The 20,755-nt window shown below is 36.0% G+C and overlaps 1 protein-coding gene across 1 annotated transcript in view; it reads left to right on the forward strand.

Moving 5' to 3' along the window:
- The first annotated feature begins 655 nt into the window (after window positions 1-655).
- Window positions 656-20,755, forward strand: part of itpr2 (inositol 1,4,5-trisphosphate receptor, type 2) — a 76,472-nt gene continuing 56,372 nt past the window's right edge. Inside the window, exons 1-10 of the mRNA XM_026287346.1 lie at window positions 656-1,067; window positions 8,324-8,394; window positions 14,397-14,512; window positions 14,658-14,744; window positions 15,547-15,705; window positions 16,833-16,931; window positions 17,566-17,649; window positions 17,752-17,898; window positions 18,599-18,694; window positions 20,144-20,194. Of these exons, the coding sequence (XP_026143131.1) occupies window positions 976-1,067; window positions 8,324-8,394; window positions 14,397-14,512; window positions 14,658-14,744; window positions 15,547-15,705; window positions 16,833-16,931; window positions 17,566-17,649; window positions 17,752-17,898; window positions 18,599-18,694; window positions 20,144-20,194 (1,002 nt within the window). The 5' untranslated portion in view covers window positions 656-975. The remainder of the gene's footprint in view (window positions 1,068-8,323; window positions 8,395-14,396; window positions 14,513-14,657; window positions 14,745-15,546; window positions 15,706-16,832; window positions 16,932-17,565; window positions 17,650-17,751; window positions 17,899-18,598; window positions 18,695-20,143; window positions 20,195-20,755) is intronic.

Below are 20,755 nucleotides of genomic sequence, written 5' to 3' on the forward strand. Positions count from 1 at the left end.
CTGCATTGCAGACTTAGATTTTTCTATATAAGGGACTTAGATAAGGGACTTAGATTTTTCATCTAGCACAAAAAAGGCATTAAATGAACATCAATCAGACAAACACAAAGAGTACATTTTTAAAACATAGGCTAATATATGCAAACGTTTATTCCTATGCTTTTTAGGCTATTTGTTTTATTAAATATTTAGAACTGAACCAATTCATAAAATGCAGAGGGGGTTCTAAAGTAGTATTTTGTGTGTGTGTGTGTGTGTGTGTGTAATTAATGTATCCAATAACTGAACTTTTTTAAGCACTTTGATCAACCGTGGTTATTTTTGAATGTGCTATATAAATAAAATTAAATCGAACGGATATATAATAAAAAAAGCTAAACAAACAATTAAAACAAACAAACAAAAAAATAGCTGGATGACAATTCACGGAAATGCAGATTTTATATTAAATAGTAACGTTTAATACTTGTTTTACATTATCCTATACAAAAAAAATAACAGTATTGTTTAAACTCATTCATAAAATAAAATTTTTAAAAAAGTTTGACGACAAACTTCCGGTATAATTGTACACCACCGACGCAAGTGCAAGCACGACTGTACAAATGCGCAAACATACGGGTCGCGTTCTCACTTTTTGAGTAACATACCACAGCATTAAAGACAGACGGACAGCATCACTTCCTTGATTTCACGGGACAGAGAGCGAGTCTCCTCCCACTCGAGTGGCATATTGGTGAGAAAAAGCCTCGTTTGTCTCACAGGAAGAAGTTGAAAACATGAAGAAACGCGACAGTTAGAGGATTCACAACTCAAAAGTCACGGGCTCAGCACATCTCTTCTCTGGACGGCTGTATTACAATGTGTTACTGTCAAAGCGAAGAAACAAGTGGCTTGAGACACTGAGTCGCCTGGACACATTGCGCTGGATCAGAGGGGCTAAAGTATCCGAAAAACTACCAAACATTTGCAGATATGTCGGAACACAGGTCCTGTTTCCTTCACATTGGGGATATCGTGTCTCTGTATGCGGAGGGAACTGTCAATGGTTTCATCAGCACTTTAGGGTAAGTTGCCTCCCATTGCTCATTATATTAGTCTTAAACGTGAGTAATCATGGCAGTTAGATATTGCGTGCAGATACGTCGATGTAAATATGTTTCCTAAAATCCAGTGTTACAAATATTAAACATGCAATACTGTTTCATGTATGTTTTGTCCTCCTCATGTCAGAAGTTTGTTGAGTGGAAGTAGGAAGTGATTTGAGCACACACTGCAGGCCAGAGGTGCAATGTGACAGCATTGCTTCAGAAGCATGCAAATCATTGAACAGGAATGCAAAGTTTTCAGTTAGTTTACATAGTGACGCTAATATAGCAATGTAGGCACAATTTAAAGGTGCATGTAGTGGTGTTTGCTAATTAAAAAGCTTTATAGCCTACATGAAAAAATTTACAGCAATAGCATTGCAGTTATTTACAACACATGAAATAAAAAATCCAAGTATATTAGTCTACTAAAAAATGTAAAATAAAATGCAACAAGCTGAATTTATCTACATGGATTAGGTCACTGCCTCTTGGATTGCACCATTTTTGATATCATGTGAAATGATGTGTCGTGCAAATGGTTGATTAACTACTAATAATCACAGCAAGAATAATATGTTAAATTTATAGAGCTCTTTACATTATAACAACAATCACATTATACATGCTGCAGGCATGGAGTCTTAGTTAACACTTACCACTTTTCCACTGGAGCTTGAAAAATAGTCTTGGATTACAGATCTAGGTTCCGAACCGGCCCTTGACTCGTACTGATCTCGAACAAGGGAACCTCTGAATGCAGTTTGGAAGTGGAGATGCAATCCTGTTCTGAACGAGTGCCATTCTTGGCAGAGCACCAGCTCCGGCACCAGCCCCAGTGGATAAGTGGTAACTGTATGGTCCAGGATGCCTGCCGATCACCCATCCAAACTAAATGAGGATAATTGGTACTTTTGGAATGAGTAAGATCCAGCTAAACTCAGATTCAAATTTACTTAATTTACATTTAATAACACGTTTTAACTCCAATTTTACTTCATAATGCAGTCAAGTGTTTGAACTCCTTCTGTGAGATGATGTGGCTTCATAAACAGAAGAATTAAGGCACACAATATTTCATAGTATTCCAAGCAGTGATAAAAGCTATGTCATTAGCATTTCATTATAGATGCACTTTATGATGATGAAAATTATAATATGAAGAACTTCGATAAAACGTATTGCTGTAGTCATGTCTTTATTATTCATATAGAATCAATGAAAGCAGTTAAATCATCTGTTTATTCAGCTGCATCTAGTCATTTCTTGGATTTCTACTTCGGGGCAAATTTGGATTTCAGTGCGAGAGCGTCCTCTGGCCTTTGGATGGAGGTTTACTAATGATCACAGAACCATTCTTCACTGAAAGATATGCATGAAAATCGCAGCTTCTGCCTAATGATTTATTTCCTTGGGGATTAAATTTAGATTAATTGTGCAGCCCCACTCTGCAGTAAATGGGTGCCATCAGAATGAGAGTAAAAACATTATCCACAAATAAACCATGCTTTCAGTCAGTCATTTATAGTCATGTGAAAAGCTGTGTGTTTGTAAGAAACTCCTGTTTGAACTCTGCTACTGACGGCACCCATTCACTGCAGAAGGTCCATTAGTGAGCAAGAGATGTAATACAAAATTTTTCTAAATCTGTTCTGATGAAGAAACAAACCCATCAACTTTCTTTGATGGCCTGCGGGTGAATTTATTTTTCAGCAAATTTAAATTTTCGGATGAACTATTTCTTTAATGTCAAATCTAATCAAATATTACAGTTTCTGAGATTGCACTGTGCAATAAGCGGTTTGTGTGTGTGTTTTTATATATATATATATATATGGTCATGTAGGAACACATCTTGAGTATTATGAATCTAACCACATGGAGGTGAAACGCCCAGCTCCATTTCAGGTCGCACGTTGAATCACTTTTGCGTTGTTGTGCAATGACTCATCAAGCAATTAAGGTGCAGAATAAATGAGGTTTCAGTGCACCGTTGCATTCAACTCTGTGGCATTCAGAATGGTGCGGTCAAAATATGTACAACATGTCTTTGCTTCAGTGTCTAATCTTTAAAAGTTGTTTTGTGGCATTGCATCGGGGGGTTTACAGCTGTGGTCATTTCACAATTCACGACAGAGCTGTTTAGTTGTTTTGGATTTTCAGCGTTTGTAAATCGTAATGTGTGGTTTTTCACTTTCTTGCTATGATTCAAACATAAGTGATTAGGTTTTATTTGGAGCATAATGCAGGCTCATTTACACACATTTGTAGTAATGTGCACTTGCATTGAAAATTGTGGTGTTCAGTTTGAGCAGACTTTGTGTCAAAGAGAGCTGTCAGACTGCATGTTCCTTGTTGGGGTGCATAGTTGATGTTCCAGTTTTTGTTGTCTTTTGTTTGCACTTGTTTGTCCAGATATGTTGTCCGATATGACATACAGGCAGATTATGCTGATTATAGGTTATTAACATACTACTCTTACTGTCTCTGCAGTGCATGTTTATACTGCACTCTCAGAAACAAAGGTACAGTACGAAAGCTATCATTTTGGGCGGTACCCTTTCAAAAGGGTAATTACCCTAAAGTGTGCATGTAAGTACCTTAAAGGTACAAATTACTTCCTAAAGTATATATATTAGTAGCCCATTAGTATGGTACATATCTTTACCTTTCTGAAAGGTACTACCCCAGTGACCACTTTTACACTTTTATTTGAGAGCGTGTGCACCGTAGGGTTGGACAAGAATATTTGATTATTCGAATATTCGTTTGGTGGGTTGGCATTCAATTTTCAAGTTTCTCCATAGCTAGCCAAGTGGATGCACGCTATTTGATCAAAAAGACAAATAAACCGCTAAGAGAAGACAAAAATTCACAAGACCTCAGCTGCGTGGGAGCACTTTAAATTGCGTGAGGACAAGACAAAAACAGTGTGCCAGATATTTTAAACTGGCCTACCACAACACCACATCAAGTTTGAAAAATCAGTTCTGTAAGTAGTGTAGTATATTATAGTATATATAGTATAGTATAGTATATTGTTGGTGTTAAAAAATAAAAAGTTTATTTTATCCTCCATGTTAATCAGTAGTTTTACACATGATAAAAACGTGCTCTTAATTTGCTTGGAAAACACTTGCGAATGCGGCAGTCATAAAAAACTTACAGTAGCCCCGCATAATAATAATTTTGTCTATATTAGAAGTATTGCTTTAAACAGACCTGTGTGTTTTGTATCACTAGTGCAGTGTCCATTCTCAGAGCATAAGCCCTGCCCTCGGGATGCGCGCTGCTTTTGTTCTGTAGTTTATTAAAAGTGTATTTCTGAATGTGTCGCGTGTCCATATCGCACCAAAATGCCACACTGCACTCCCTTGGGTCCGCAGCTACATATCCGCCATGCTTGAAGTCAATTGGATGAACAGTTAACGCCATTATAAAAATGCAAACAGACAGACACGCAGAGATTCCTGCCCTTATTAAAAAGAATAAGTGTATCTTGTGCAGTATTTAGTAATTTGCTTGCATTCCATACCGAACATTGCCAGAGCTTTTCTTCTGATCCTAAACAAGGCGTTCTTGGATTATTTCCCAGAGGCTGGCATGGGTTTGTAGAGATATAATGGAAGTTGAATGGGGTTTTCTTTGTTTAGGTACCAAGGACTTGTTGTACTGCAGAACCCTAGTAGAGGAAAAAGACTGATAAGAAGCTTAATTGGTTGAAATTCAACATAATAAACATTTATGACCATCATTTGAGAGGTGGTCCCTCAGTTCATTCTATGTAGGCCTCAGTTCATGGCTGTGAAGACTTACTCCCAGTTTCTTCCATATAAAATACAAATGTTTAAGTGAAAGAATAGGATTTGTTATAACATACTTAGCTTGTAGCAAGCAAGGCACAATTATTTTGCTTTGGACAAGGTCTAACTCCTTTACCTCATGTCATCAAGTAATGGAGCTATAATTAGTATGTTTGAACACTGCCGACCAGGATTGCATTTGGTTCATGTTTAACTTGGTGTACTTCATTGTGTCTTTTGAAGATTGCTGGCTGTCAAAGAGTTTAAAAAGAACTAGAAGCCCTCTGTTACTCATTTATGAGCGTTTAAAACTGGGCTGTTGGCACCTTTCCTGCCTTCTACTCCCTCTTCTAAAACACATCCTATTAATGTATTTAATGCCTTTTGTTTAATACGGCTGTACAGATACACAGGAAGATGAGGAAGTGTGCTGGCATAGTCATTTATAGCAATAAAGCAATTTGTCACTATGAAAATATCCATTTGCAGCACTTACTTGGCTTCGTCATCATCAATCGAGAGAGTGGCTCTTTTTGTGGTGGTTTGATAGCTCAGTGGTTGCTGATTTAAAAATAAAACATTAAGGTTTTTACATTTGTTTGGATTTAACTGATATTTGCTCATTTACCTTGTTACTAAGCAAGCATTTAATATAAATAGCATAACATGTCCCATACGTACCTTTTTAGAGCTTTCATAGTTTTCTGTGACCTTGAAGACCATGTCATGCAAAAAGATATAAATTGTAAATTTTTTTTAGCTTTAATACACATCACTGGGGAACTTGCTGTTACTTGATGATGTAGACCTGAAAGGCAGGTCTTTGCAATTTCGACTCAATTCAAGAGAAATTACTTTTTACTGTAATTAAAATGTTGAATGGTGCATCCTCAGAATTTAATACCCTGCACATTATAACCTATAAAAAGTCTATGCATACCACATAAGGTATTTTAAAATATTGCTTTGTTAAACCTAAAAACAGTATTTGTGATTTGAACATACTATGGCTGTCAATAGATTATAACAGCACAAGACAGAATTAGATTTCAGGAAGCAGCACTCTTTACCCGCTTTATTTGCACTTCCTTCTTTTTCACAATTCTAATGTATAACGTTCAGTGCTGTTTATTCTGTGCTTTGAAATTATTTGTCATTTCCAGTGTCTCAAAGCATAGTAATACAAAGCATAGTAATACATAATCCATAATAGTAAGTTGAAATGCATCAAAATGCTTGTGAACACTGAACATTTTTTTCTAAATCTACAAAAATTTTCCCCCACACTCTATGGTCTTATGTAATGATAAATTTTTTACAAAAATACTGTGCTGCTACATAGTCATTTAATTTTCATAAATGATGGGTTTCACTTCATATTTCATGTTTTTGTCATTTTAAGCGAAACACATTTCTTATTTGTTGTTGACAAAAGGGTTTTTGAGGTACAAAGGGGTGCAAAAAGTTTTTGGGGAAACTGCTGCTGCCCAGCTCTTGGGCAACATTTACAAAGTAATGCTACTGCTCAGATAACGGCCTTTCTGTCATATGCTGTGATGTGTGGCACTTCCTTTAAATGTGGTAGTGTATGTAGTGTGAACTTACACAATTCATTCCTTTTTTGTGTCTTCTATAATTGAACAATGATTTGCTTGATGCCTTGAGCGATTAGATTTCCTTCACAAAATAAGCATTCATGAATTCAGTTTAAACAAACATGTAGTAAGAACAACTCTATTTTACTGTCAACAACATGTAGGCGACCTTTAAGTGTCTGTGCACACCCACATTCCTCCGGTCAGTTCAACAGAGCAGTGTGAACTTCTACATTTTATTGCTGAAGTATTTATTTTCAGGCAACTGTGTTCACAAGATAGCCAAGCTAAGACAAGTGCTATCATTAAGAAAACCATGAGTTGCCCTTGATAAGTAATTTCCTATTTTTAGTTTGAACTGCAACAGTGGGGAAAGCCTGAATGTTGGTGTGGTCATCAGGCCTACAAAGAGCAATGCGGCTTCCTCCTCTATCTAAACTTTGTTCAGGCTTTCACAAAAAGCCTCTTTATGTTTACAAAGAGGCGTTTCAGTTAAATTGGCTCTTAAATCTCTGGTTGATTGATTAATACTGAGGAAATAACTTTAAAATATGCTGGAAATGTACTCACCCTTGTGCCATCCAAGATGTAGATGAGTTTTGGTGAAATTTAGAATTACATCACTCACTCTCCAATGGACCCTGTGCAGTGAATGGGTACCGTCAGAATGAGTCCAAACAACTCATAAAAATTTACAGTAATCCACATGACTGATAATTTTTTTTTTTTTTTTGTGAAGCAAAAAGCTGCATGTAAGAGGGCAACAGGGAATGTACTTTTTTTTGTTTTTGGACACATTTTGGTCAGAAGCAGTTTATTACAAACATGCAAACATTCCAAAATCTGTTCTAATGAAGAAACAAACCACATCTTGAATGGACTGAGGGTAGGATGATGTTAATTTTGGGTCAACTATTCCTTTAAACTGAAGAAAATTGTGTTCCGAAAGGTTTCAACATAGCCTTACTCTGTTAAGAGAGCCTGTGGTCACAGCGACCGAGGATAGTGTGTAATTAAATTTAACTGGGTGGTTTTGCATTGACCATAGAGTGGGCAAATATGCTCTGCATTCAAAGAGAGCTTAATAGTTTGTTGATTTTAGGATTACAAGCAATTGAGTCCTTCATATGAGGAAACTGTTTGCTTTGATATACTCCGTTGAGTATCTTTTCTTGTGTTTTGAAAGACATTTTCATAATTAATCACATAAAGCAGTCAGTGTCCACAGCGGGACTTCAGTAAATGATGCTGGACTAATTTGCTGCTTTACAGTACATCCACCACTGGACAGAGTGCAAGCTTAGAAACTGATCAAACTTTGTTTGCACTGATTAAATGAACATTTGATTTGGTTTCAAATCTGATCTTTAATAGTGCCTGTCTGCAAGTTATATAATCTGTTCCATTCGTTCAGTATCTAGTGAAAATTTTGCATGTATAACATAGCATCTTACCATGACATGTATGCTGAGCAGGGTGCCCCAGAAAGCATAAGTGATTGAGACTATTTCCAACAAATGCATACTGTATTCAAACTGAGTATCTCATAGTTGGTTATTAAGGGAAAAAGTGAGCAAATATGTGTGTATTTGTTCACAGATTCAGAAAAGTCATTGTAAAATGCTGATTTGGTGCTTACATAATATTTATTATAATTGCATACATTTTCAACTTGTTGGGTAGGGTCATAATTGTATATATATTTTTTTATGTGATGCTTGCTGCTTGTCTAAAATGAATTTAAAAAAAATCTATATAAAAAAGCATGCAAAAAATAATAATAATAATTCTAATCCTTTAATGTATAAATTCATATTTTGTCATTTTTCTCTTTCAGGTTGGTGGATGACAGATGTGTGGTGCAACCAGAGGCTGGGGATCTTACAAACCCCCCGAAAAAATTCAGAGGTGAGATAGTCCGACATGATTCATCACATTAAATGACCCAGTGCTAACATATTAGCACCATTATCACCCAACCCAGATAGCAAAATACACTCGGGCCACTTCCGGTTAGATTCTCACCTGCCGGAGACTTCGTCTGCCGCACTCGGGCCGGATGCCTGTGGACTCACTGGCCGCATCTGGTCCCAGTCAATTGGGCCACATGCGGCAGCCGTTAGCTAGCTGACACTGCCACATCCACGCTGGAATCAGCCTGACATTAAATTATTATATTATATTAGCAAAATTACCTTTGCATTTATTTATACTTGGATACTAAAATTAAACAAGTATAAACAATAAACACTCAGGTGACACATTACAATTTACAATTAGGTTTCTTTTGTTAACATTAGCTACCTATCTAACATGACCTAACATGGCAAATACTTAATATTAACCTTAGTTAACTGTAGTTAATGTATTAACCTAGTTAATTTCAACATTTACTAATACATTAAGAGCAAAAGTTGTGCCTGTTGACATTATTTAATGGATCAGAGCTAACATGGATTTACAAAGAATTTTTTTTTTTAGCAGTATCAAAGATTAATGCATGTTGTAGCAAATGTATAGCTTTGATAAATAATTGAATGTTAATTTCAACATTTACTAATGTTAACTAATGATACCTTATCGTAAAGAGACATCAAAACTTAGTGGTTTGAACAACACATTGGTAAATGGCAAAGTTTTAAAATTAAACACATTTTGTACTTTATCTAATCATTTACAACTATTACCATGGATTATTTTTGAATGAAACAATGAGTACTTTTCCTTGGTTGTTGCCCATTTTCAAATCGCTCAGGATTTATGGTTGTGGTGGTGTAACATGTCTTTCCACATCTTAATCTGGTGACATCTTTGTTTGGGAGCTTTCATTTCTGCACTTGTAAAGAGCAAATAATATACAATTATCTATTAGTAAAGGTATAACGTAAAGGTACGGAAGTTCTAAGTGGCCATGCATTATAATTTTTTTTCTTGTTGTTTTCTCGTTATAATGACTTAATTTTCTCGTTATCTCGACATAACGAAGGTTGTTTTCCCGTTATAACGACTTAATTTTCTCGTTATCTTGACATAACGAAGGTCGTTTTCTCATTATAACGACTTAATTTTCTCGTTATCTCGACAAAACGAAGTTCGTTTTTGTTATAACGACTTAATTTTCTCTAAGAAGTTACAAAACTGCGCCAGCAGGTGGCACTATAGACCTGAATATAACTGATGGGGTGTTGTAAACTATCCACTTTAATGTACGCGGACCTTCCTGGAGTCGTGATCTCTATAATTTGTGCAGTCTTGTTCATTACTGACATTTAATTAATTCATAAATGTTAAATGCTTGAATCAATATGAATATTTTGTGTATTAAGTTCCTGCTAGATGCATGAGTTTCACCAACGCGTTCTGTGTCATAAAATAACTGCTTATCAAAACCAAGGTTGACATCACTATATCTTTTATTTGTGCTTCTTTTAGGCACATGATTAGGTAGTTAATTAGCGGAGGTGTTCTGTGTATCTACAGTAGGACGGGATTTAATGATGTAGGCTGATGTGCTTCTTTTCCTTATTACTAATCTTTATTGTTGACCATATTGATGAGAAATGTGATGTATATGTATAATTCAGTTTTGTTCTATAATGTTGTAATCGTTTTTTTTCTACACACACACACACACACATACACTACATGTACACATGAACGCTCTTTTCAAACAGAAGCTTGTAACACACATGATATGTGCCACATCATATAATGACTACTACAAATGACAAATTATATATAATTTTATTTCAAATAAAGGGAAAATGAAAAGTAAGTTTAATCCAAGCAGCTCTAATGGTGCGGTGTTGCCATTTAAACATGTTAATTACAAAAACAAAACGTTCATTGTACTGTCTCTGGAAAAATCAACATTGATCAGCCTTTATTTATGTACAGTATTGTAGACGTTGTTACCTAGGCGAAGCAAAATTTGCTGAAAGGCTAAAATAAGAGCACCACAGCACAAAAAGTGGCTGTGTCCAGCATGATAAAAAAAAAAGAAAGAAAATAATTTAGTCCCCTTCATACTGTCCATACCGGACAAACTTGTTGGGCTTGATTACCAGGATTCTTCAAAGTATCTTCTTCTGAGATCTCAGAAAAACAAAAGTCAGAGGTTTGAAGAAGCAATTACTGTAGCAACAAAAGTGATGAACAGTGATGATGTGTTTGTTGTAGTTTTGGCAGAGATGAGCATCTGTTCATGTACAGTCTGCTTCAATTCAGCATCTGTAAAAGCAGGACCGAGATATTGCAGATGATCTCAGACATAAAGATGCACATATGACTGCAGTACATTCTCATAAAAATAACTGAAACTAGCTTATTAGCTTGTGTATTTAGTTGAGGTTATTTGAAAACAACAATCTTATAAACACTAAAGCAAATCTTCACTCTCACGGGCTAGAAATATGTGGGAAAACAATGTTTGTTTGTTGCAACTGCATTTACAAAATTAAGAAAGTGGAGGCTAGAAATACAAACAAACCTTTCTCTTTAAATGCTTGGCCGTTATAATCTTCCTCTTCATCTGTTTGTTGCTGGACCATAGTGTTGCTTGTCAGTTTTCTGCAGCGTAAACACTCTAGACAAGGGCTGCACGATATTGGGAAAAAATGACATTGTTATATTTTATTTTTTTTGTGATATATATTGCGATATGAAATCTAATCCATTTTTTTTCTTACAAACAAAAATGGGGTGAGCACACTTACATTCTCATATTAAATTATTTAAACATCGACACGATCGTGTCAATTGATTAATATGCACGAGGGAGAGAGAGCAAGACGCTTGTGGTGTTTGAAGACTGTGAGCGTGCTGCCGGGGCTCGCTCTCTCTCTCTCTCGCGCTCGCTCTCTCTCTTTTGCTCTCTCACTCTCGCTCTCACTCTCTCTCTCTCTGCCCTGTTAAACTGACAGGACTTAAAAACACATGCAAATGATAAACTTTCACTCTATGATGGTTAAGCGGTGCAATTAATTCACGAATCACATTTGTCAAGGGCCGGGAGCAGCTGGCCCGTACAGTTAATGAATAACAGCTCAACTACGACAGCCTACATCGCACATCCTGCGATGTGACTATCGTGGATTCGTACATCGCGATATCGATGCTTAAACTCTACTCTAGACACACACAACAATACTTAGATCAAAGATGAAAAAGATATCGGTCATTTATTTTTAACTTGCGTTTCACACGTGAGGTGAACTTTGCGAGTTCCTTTATGAGCTTATGAGCGCCTGCGCTAGTAAAATACTAAAAATAAATGCTCAACGATGCCTACCAGAAGTGTTTTATCATTGTCCATACATCCATATCTATTGGTAAATAAGCCATTGTTTTGTTTGCATCCAAACCGCAAAAACATGACGGACAGCAATCACGAGCACAGGTATGAGACTGAACCCACACTGCACGAGTGAAGGTAAATGAATCACCTGTAAGCGCAAATGAAGCGTGTTCAAAATGCATACAAGCATATAAAAGATTGACCAGCTGCGTTACGTAAATCTAGAAAGGCTATTGTTTATAAATATTAGGGAATGTTCTGTCCTATAAAGCAAAATATTCTTTTTTTGGTTATTTGTTTTACATTTTATATCAGATATTTAGTTTTTGACAAATTCACTCTATTAAACATGTAGTTAACATTAAAGGAAACTGTAAAGGTCTTAAGTAAAGTTTAAAACTGTTTTATGTTAATTATTGCTATATTAATGTAACCATCTATGAGAGAGCAGAATCATTTCCAGAACTGGCCCGGACTCTTCGGACAGACTCGGGCCAGTTATGGTGAACAGGAATCGTGCCGATGGCAAGTCTGAGCTGGAGGCGCCGCGGGGCAGCCGAGCTCGGGCCGATTACTACATGCAATCTGGGAATGGACTGTTGTCATGGATATAACAGTGTTGGGAGCTAATTTAAAATTAGCTTATTAAAATACAACTTGCTCTTAATTAAAGTAGTTAAACTACAGTCAAGTAATAGCTGTGTTACAAGCTACTACACTAGTTGGTGGAAGAAGTAGCTTGTAAAGCAGTTTTGAAAAACTTGAGCTGCATGCTAAAGAAAAATGTGTTTAAGCTAGTGTCGCTACTTTTGCTTAGTTACTCCCCAGCACTGTAGTACCAATAAAAAGTGGCAGGCAAAAAGAAATCCCAACACCGGGCAAAATTAATATGTAGCTGTAGTTTTCTGTGTGTTTCTTAACACCTGCTCAGCCACTGATTAATTACTCAGCCCTTGAGCAGTAGCAGCCTCCTACACACTGAATATTTGCTCTCGCCAAGGCCACGCAGTCTGTTACAACCCCACATCTTCAGCTTTATAGTGAGATCTCAGTAGGGTGCCTTGGCTGTTGCCTAATGACTAGAATTGTTAGCTGAGGTGGATAAACAATGTTGTTCCTCAAGTGCAATTTGGAGAATCAGAAATAGCAGCAACTGTAAACTCTTATTTTCCTCTTGTCCTGGAGGTCTTTGTTGAAACCATAGACTGTATAAGGTTGAAACACTTGCTTCATAGGGCTGTACAAGTCAATACAAGCTTCCTGTGCTTTGGAACACCACACATGTGATGACTTGTGCTTTTTGTGTACTTGGTGATTTTTCAAAGTAAGAGATCCAGGGTTTCCCATACATTGATTTTTTTGTGGCGGGCGGCAAAACTGAGCACCATAAATAGATTTTCTAAAAGCCTTTTACTTCATTGAATAAACATGAGCACTGCACGTTTCAAAATCAAAAACCGGTGCAGGTGTTTTTATATCACTGTACAGGTGCATCTCAATGATTTAGAATGTCGTGGAAAAGTTCATTTATTTCAGTAATTCAACTCAAATTGTGAAAATTCATCATTGACACCCTTCAAAAGGAGGGTAAGCCACAAACATTCATTGCCAAAGAAGCTGGATGTTCACAGAGTGCTGTATCCAAGCATGATAACAGAAAGGAAAAAAGTGTGGAAGATAAAGATGCACAACCAACCGAGAGAACCGCAGCATTATGCAGATTGTCAAGCAAAATTAATTCAATAATTTGAATGAACTTCACAAGAAATGGACTGAGGCTGGGGTCAAGGCATACAGATGTGTAAAGGAATTTGGCTACAGTTTGTGTATTCCTGTCATATGTTAAGCCAAATTTCTTTCTTCAGATGAGAGCAAGTTTTGCATTTCATTTGGAAACCAAGGTCCTAGAGTGTGGAGGAAGGGTGGAGAAGCTCATAGCCCTTGCCTTGAAGTCCAGTATTAAGTTTCCACAGTCTGTGATGATTTGGGGTGCAATGTCATCTGCTGGGTTTGGCCTATTGTGTTTTTTGAAAACAAGTCACTGCACTCGTTTACCAAGAAATTTTGGAGCACTGAATGCAGCATCTTCAAAAAGCTGGTCATCAGAAGGAAGCATTTCATTTTCCAGCTTGGCACCTGCCTACACTGCCAAAAGAACCAAAAGTTTGTTAAATGACCATGGTGTTGGTGTGCTTTGACTGGCCAGCAAACTCACCAGACCTTAACCCCATATATATGCTCAATAAGTAAATAAATTCTGACTCCGTTGGATTTACTCAGTTGTCACTTTGCCAAAAGGGACATTTGAGGGAAGTGTATTTGAGTTTGTCTTCAAACTATTTTGTTTGTGCCCAGTAGATTCACATCAAGGGGAAATCCTGGATCTGTTTGTTTTGCAAGTAAAAATGACAGACTTGTGTTTGTCAGTGCTGTCCTTTTATTTGACTCAAAGACACAGTTACAGTGTACATTTATTTTTAAAATATAATATAATTAAAACTATGTATATGCACACACAAATAATTTTATATAGAAATATCTATTATGCTTTAAAAATATTTGCATAAAGCATGTATAAAAAAACTTCTGAATTGTTTTTCTTTTTGTCTTCTAGATTGCCTCTTCAAGGTGTGTCCTATGAATAGGTACTCTGCACAGAGACAGTTCTGGAAGGCAAAACAGGGTAAACATGGGAACAACACACAGGGAGATCTCTTCAAGAAATTACAGGTGCCCTTATAACAAACACTGCATGCTCACAGTGGATATGCATCTTTGTTTTTTTTAACATCACTGATTATGCAATAGAATTCTAATATTGGACATTTAAGGATAGCTTATTAAAGATTTCTGTGCTTTCTACTATGTTTTGCAGCATGCAGCAGAACTGGAGCAGAAACAAAATGACACTGAGAACAAGAAATTGTTGGGAGAGGTTGTCAAATATAGTCGGGTTATACAGGTACAGTTGAGCTTCCCTCTTCTTATCAACAAATGTTTGTTCTTTACACTTTTGGTTGGACATCAAGAACGTTCTGTTTGTTTTCACACTGTTGCCAAGGCTGCCAGTGCCCCGCTCAAGGGCCAAAGAGGCGTTTGACAGTGTGGGTTATATACGGCTCCAGAACGGCTCCAGGGAAATTAATGTTTGATTGGTCACTTTAAGTGTTTCTATGGGCTTATACAAAAACCAATGCTGACTGACATTTTGCCAAATATATCTGACTAAACGTGCCTCTTCCTTTTGAGTTTTGCAGTTGGCTTCAAGGCTAATGACTTGACTGAAATTAATGTGTGTGTGTGTGCGAGTGGCCTTGTGTTTTTCTTTCAAAAACATGATTTGAAATTAGCTATGTATATCTAGCATCTGATAACAAACTGAAAGTTTCAGTGTAGTATCAGAGTATAGTCTCACAGAGCCAGACTTTTCACTTTTGAATTATGATTGGTCTATATTGCAGTTTATTTTACTCATAATCATTCTAATATGCTCATTTGGTACTAAAGAAATTTGTAATATTAATATTTTTGTAGAAATTGCAATACATTTTTTCAGGATTATTTGATTAATAGAAATTACAAAAGAACAGCATTAATTAGAAATTAAATACCGTAGATTTTTTTTTTTTTTGGTAGTATGTAAATGTCTTTTGATCAGTTAAATGCATTGCTCAAAAAAAATATCCTATAGACCACAAACTTTTTTATCATAATGTATGTAATACAGTATTTTTTAATACAATAAGCTGTCCTTATATTTTCAGCTTCTCCATATTAAGAGTAATAAGTACCTGACAGTGAATAAGCGTCTTCCGGCCCTGCTAGAGAAGAACGCCATGCGTGTGTCTCTGGACCCTTCAGGAAACGAGGGCTCCTGGTTCTACATCCAACCTTTTTGGAAGCTACGCAGCGAAGGAGACAATGTAAGCTTTACTCCACTAACGCAACAAACACTTCAGAAACAATCACTGTGTTTAGATTCTGACCTTTATCATGTTTTAATTTTTTAAAACATGCAATGAAGAAATTACTGCATCATTATTTTAAAAAGCTAATCACCTCTCATCGTTATATTAACATTTTGTTGTTACCTCATTTGGTCTCTTCTCTTGTTTTCATCTCAGCAACTGAATCATGAAGGTATATAATATATTTGGCGCATGCTGTGTGTGTGTGTGTGTGTGTGTGTGTGTACACAGAGAAGTATGCAGCATGTTAACATGCATGTGACATGCAACCCTAACTGCCTGTTGCAGTCTTGAACTATTAAAATTATATCCAAATACAATCAGTTCTAGTATGCAAATAGTTTCCAAATCAGAATAGAATTATAAAATGTCATCCAAGCCGGTTCAGATTCACTGTTTGCATCAGTGGCTTGTGTTCTGGGTGAGATTGGTTGTGTGTGATTGTTATATTATGTATAGAGAAAAAGAATGATAAACACTTCACTCACATGTTCTTCACAAACTGTGCATTTACACTAGCTCTTTAAGCATGCAATGGATATTATATCTTTGTGTATAAACAAGATCTCTGTCATTTTTCATTAGTATATGCTATTTAATGACCCCATGAGATGGCTTGACAAGTGCAGGTTTCTTTCCCATGTGACAATGTACTTTTCTTTCTTAAAATCCAAATGACTTTTATTTTGTTGGTAACATTATTATAAACAATTTATAAACTGTTTACTGATGTATTGACAGCATCTGAAAGGTAAATAATTTACACATGAACAACTTAATTGACGTACAAATGATTATTTAATCAATTATTATTAATGGAATAAAATAATTTGGGATAAGTGGTATTATGTTTTTATTTGCTTTAACACAGTTGACTCCTTTACTTAGTATACTAGAAAAAAAAAAGACGTGGTTTCAGATTTCATGGGGTCAAGTATAAATCTGTCTAAAACACCAGTTTCCAAACTCTGCATGTCACAGGATGTGATGTCATTTGGTTTCTTCCATTGTTGACAACAGAAACAGAACAACAGAAACCTCTGTGGTTGAATGAAGTGTTATATATGTGAATGTGTTTGTAGGTGGTGCTTGGAGATAAAGTGGTTCTAATGCCTGTAAACGCAGGACAGCCTCTCCACGCCAGCAACATCGAACTCCTGGATAACCGTGGCTGCAAAGAGGTCAGACTGTTAGTGAGATAATGAGATGCATTGTATTAATTAACATGTTCCCATGGTGGTGGAAAACCTGTAAATGAGGCAAATTGTGGGATTCCAGGCTTAGAAAATTGATATAATGTTATAAATCTTGAACAAGTCAAGGAAATTTCTATAGAGATTTTAAAGTTTTGCTTTGTTTTGAAATATATCAGTCTAGATAATACATTCACGAAGAATAAAAATCTATCTATCTTAAATGCACACACATACTGTACATGTATTTTTTGTTATATATTTATATATTATACAATTTATATGAATATAAATATATACATGTAAATATACACCGTACACACACACACATTTTGTACGGACAAAATATTTTATTTTGGATGTGATTAATCGTTTGACAGCATTACTTTAAAATACTACTAAAAATCATCTTAATGTACTTTTAGAATATTTGCAATAATCTTAATGTCTTAAAGTAAAAATATATCGTATGAAAAGTGATCGTAAAAGACATTTTGATTTGTGATTATAATTGTTTTTTGAGTTGGTTCTTTTCAGTTAATCAGTCACACAAGGAGAAATAAGTAGAAATGTCATGAAAAAGTAATGGAAATAACGATGTTTTGTATTTGCGGTCTGTCAGGTTAACGCTTTGAACTGCAACACCAGTTGGAAGGTCACTCTTTTCATGAAGTTCAGTGAATACAGAGATGATGTATTAAAAGGGGTGAGTCTTATGTTGGGGTTTATAAGATATGTGGGAAGTGATGTATTGAATGTGGTTTATAATATCTCTCTAATCATTTGTCTCTCTCTCTGATTCACTCAGGGGGATGTGGTGAGATTGTTTCATGCCGAGCAAGAAAAGTTTCTTACTTGTGATGAGTACAAAAAGCAGCAGTATGTCTTCTTACGAACCACTCTCCGCCAATCAGCAACCTCCGCCACCAGTTCAAAAGCACTATGGGAAGTGGAGGTACGTATGTTTTTCTTGTTCACAAACTTAAAAGTTATCTATATGTATGTAGTGAAGTAAAATGTATAATAACATTTTATGGTTAATAAATGGGATACACACCTCTGTTCAAAAGTTTGGGGTCAATGAGTCTTTTTTTTTTTTTTTAATTGAAAAATCTTTGAGTAATTTAAAGTTATTTCTGTGATGACAAAGCTGAATATTCAGCAGTCATTACTCCAGTTTTCATTTTTTATTATTATCAATAAGGGGTGCACGGCTATGTGTAGTAACAGATGCTCTATGTGAAATCACGCACCTGATGCAATTTACCGCTGATTAGAGAACCGGCTTTACTGATGAGATGCGCATTTGATCGGCCGATCTTGATCGGTGCACCCCTATTATCAATGTTGAAAACATTTGTGCATCCTAATATTTTTGTGGAAACTTCATTTATTTTTTTTTAATAAACGAAAAGTTCAAAAGAACAGCCTTTATTTGAAATAATAATGTTACGTAATATTTTAATTTTATTTTCTGTCTTTTTTTTAATCTATTTTATTTGTCCTGGCTAATGTATAAATATTAAATTCTTGTACAAAAATACTTCATCGTACCCAGAACTTTTGAATGTATATGTTTTTACTTAGAAGTTTCGAACAATATGACGCTCCACTGAATTAATCTGGAGTCTCTTATCCTGCCCCATGTGCTTCAGGTTGTCCACTATGACCCCTGCAGAGGAGGAGCCGGCCAGTGGAACAGCCTGTTTCGTTTCAAACACCTGGCCACAGGACACTACCTTGCAGCGGAGGTGTGCATTCCTTGAATACATTTAGTCCTTCCCTGAAACTCATCCAGTTTTTCCTCCCTGCCTGTTTTGCATTATTCATTTATGGTCAAAGAGCTGTTTACTATATTGTTTGTCCTTTGTGTGGTTTAAAACGATTTGCATGCTGCACGCATGAAGCTTTTCCTTGAGCAGTAAGCTCACTGTTGCACCACTTGGGTGATTTAGCCGCATTTACTCAACTGACCCTGAAATCAATAACACATTAACTGAATGCTGATTTCAGAAGAATGTAAGAATGTATTAGCAGTTCTCTCTGAGATTACTGTTGTTTCTTGTAGACAGCGAGAAGTTTAAGGAGATCTTAATATCAACTCAAATATTTCTCATCAAACACTCCAAACACTTCATTATCTGAACTTTAATATTCCAAATAATTTCATGGACACTCTCTCCTAATTCCAGGTTTCTCAGAAGTGGAAGTCGTTACAACAAATATAATTTTTACATTCCCATTTGCCCCAATAGCAAGTGAAAAATATAAATAATATATTTATTTTATATGTATCCATCTATCGATCTGTCATATATATATATATACATATGTATATATATACATATGTGTGTGTGTGTGTGTATGTATGTATATATGTATGTATATATGTATATGTATATATATATATGTGTCTCGTTTTTTTTCCAATTATTATTTCTGTTAAGGAGAAACATCTGAGACCAAATGAATACTTGTTTACCACTTTAATTCAGCGAAAAAATTAAATTCATCGAAAGTGATCGTACTTTTACAATGTTACAAAGAATTAGTAATCTTAAAATGCATCAAAGTTTTGACAAAAATATTAAGTAGCACAACTGCTTCATTAAAATCATTAATAATAAGAAATCTTTTTCTTGAATACCAATCTGCATTAAAATGATGTGACGCTGAAATCTTGAGTAATGGCTGTCAAAAATTCAGCTGTACCATCAAAGGAATAGATTTTGTTTTAAGATATATTAAAATTTAAAAAAATGATTTTTTTTTTATTTATATTTAAACATTTTGTTGTTTTTACTGTATTCCTGATCAAATAAATTACATTTCCCCACCCCGCCCCCAATTTTTTTTTCTCCAAAACATAAAAAAAAAACCATACTAATCCCAAACTTTAGAATGGTACAGTACATGTAACTTTAATAGTCTTCTGAACTATAAAAAGATAAACTTTTCCAAAAGAACATTTTCAGAGGTTGATCATTATTTTTTTTATATATATTTTAAAGTGCAGAAGATGGGCTGCAGGTGGCAGCCTTCTCATTGTTATTGTCACAGTGCTGTAGAATCAGTCTCAGCCATCCACTGTGCACAAGGCAGACAGAGGGCTTATTGTCCAGATACAAATGATGTAACAACCCCCCCTTTGTGTCTGTGTGTATTCCATAAGACCTTCATGAACGCATCTTCTTTTTCAGGTGAATCCTGATTTCAAAGCTCGTACCGACAGTATCAGCACCAAAAATGAGGTAAGTCAGACCTCGCTTGGATGTCAACCCATCTGAGTCATAACTAGGCTGGCAGAATTCCACACAATTATCTGCAGAGTTCCACGGAAGATTTTCCCATTCTTCAGAATCCACACTTTTTTACCCCCTCAGAGCCACCACAAAGTGTGACAGAAGTTTGCAGACACTATCTTTGAAGTATTAATCACATTTGCTGATTGTGTTGAACTGTATTTGAAGTTTTGTGTCCGACTCGCTCTGCTGAAGTAAACAGAACTCGTTCTGTCTCGTCTACACAGCATTGCGGCTCAGCCCAACTCTCCTGCAAAATTTCGCTATTACGTAATCTGCTTCTCTCCCCTCCTTCAGGCTGCAACAGACAGACTCGCACAACTCCCGTCCTCCTACTCTCCAGAGGTTTTTTTTTCTCTTCCGCCTGTATCTCTCACTGCACCTTTCGACTGTATTAGCATTCTGCTTCAGCAGCCTTGCAGACTCGCGCGCACACACACACGCACGCACGCACGCACACTCGCAGAGGGGGCTCCTTACATAATGTCTGAATCTGGGGGTGCCCCGTGA

The sequence above is a fragment of the Carassius auratus genome, chromosome 18 (assembly GCF_003368295.1).
Source record: "Carassius auratus strain Wakin chromosome 18, ASM336829v1, whole genome shotgun sequence".
Lineage (NCBI taxonomy): Eukaryota > Metazoa > Chordata > Actinopteri > Cypriniformes > Cyprinidae > Carassius > Carassius auratus.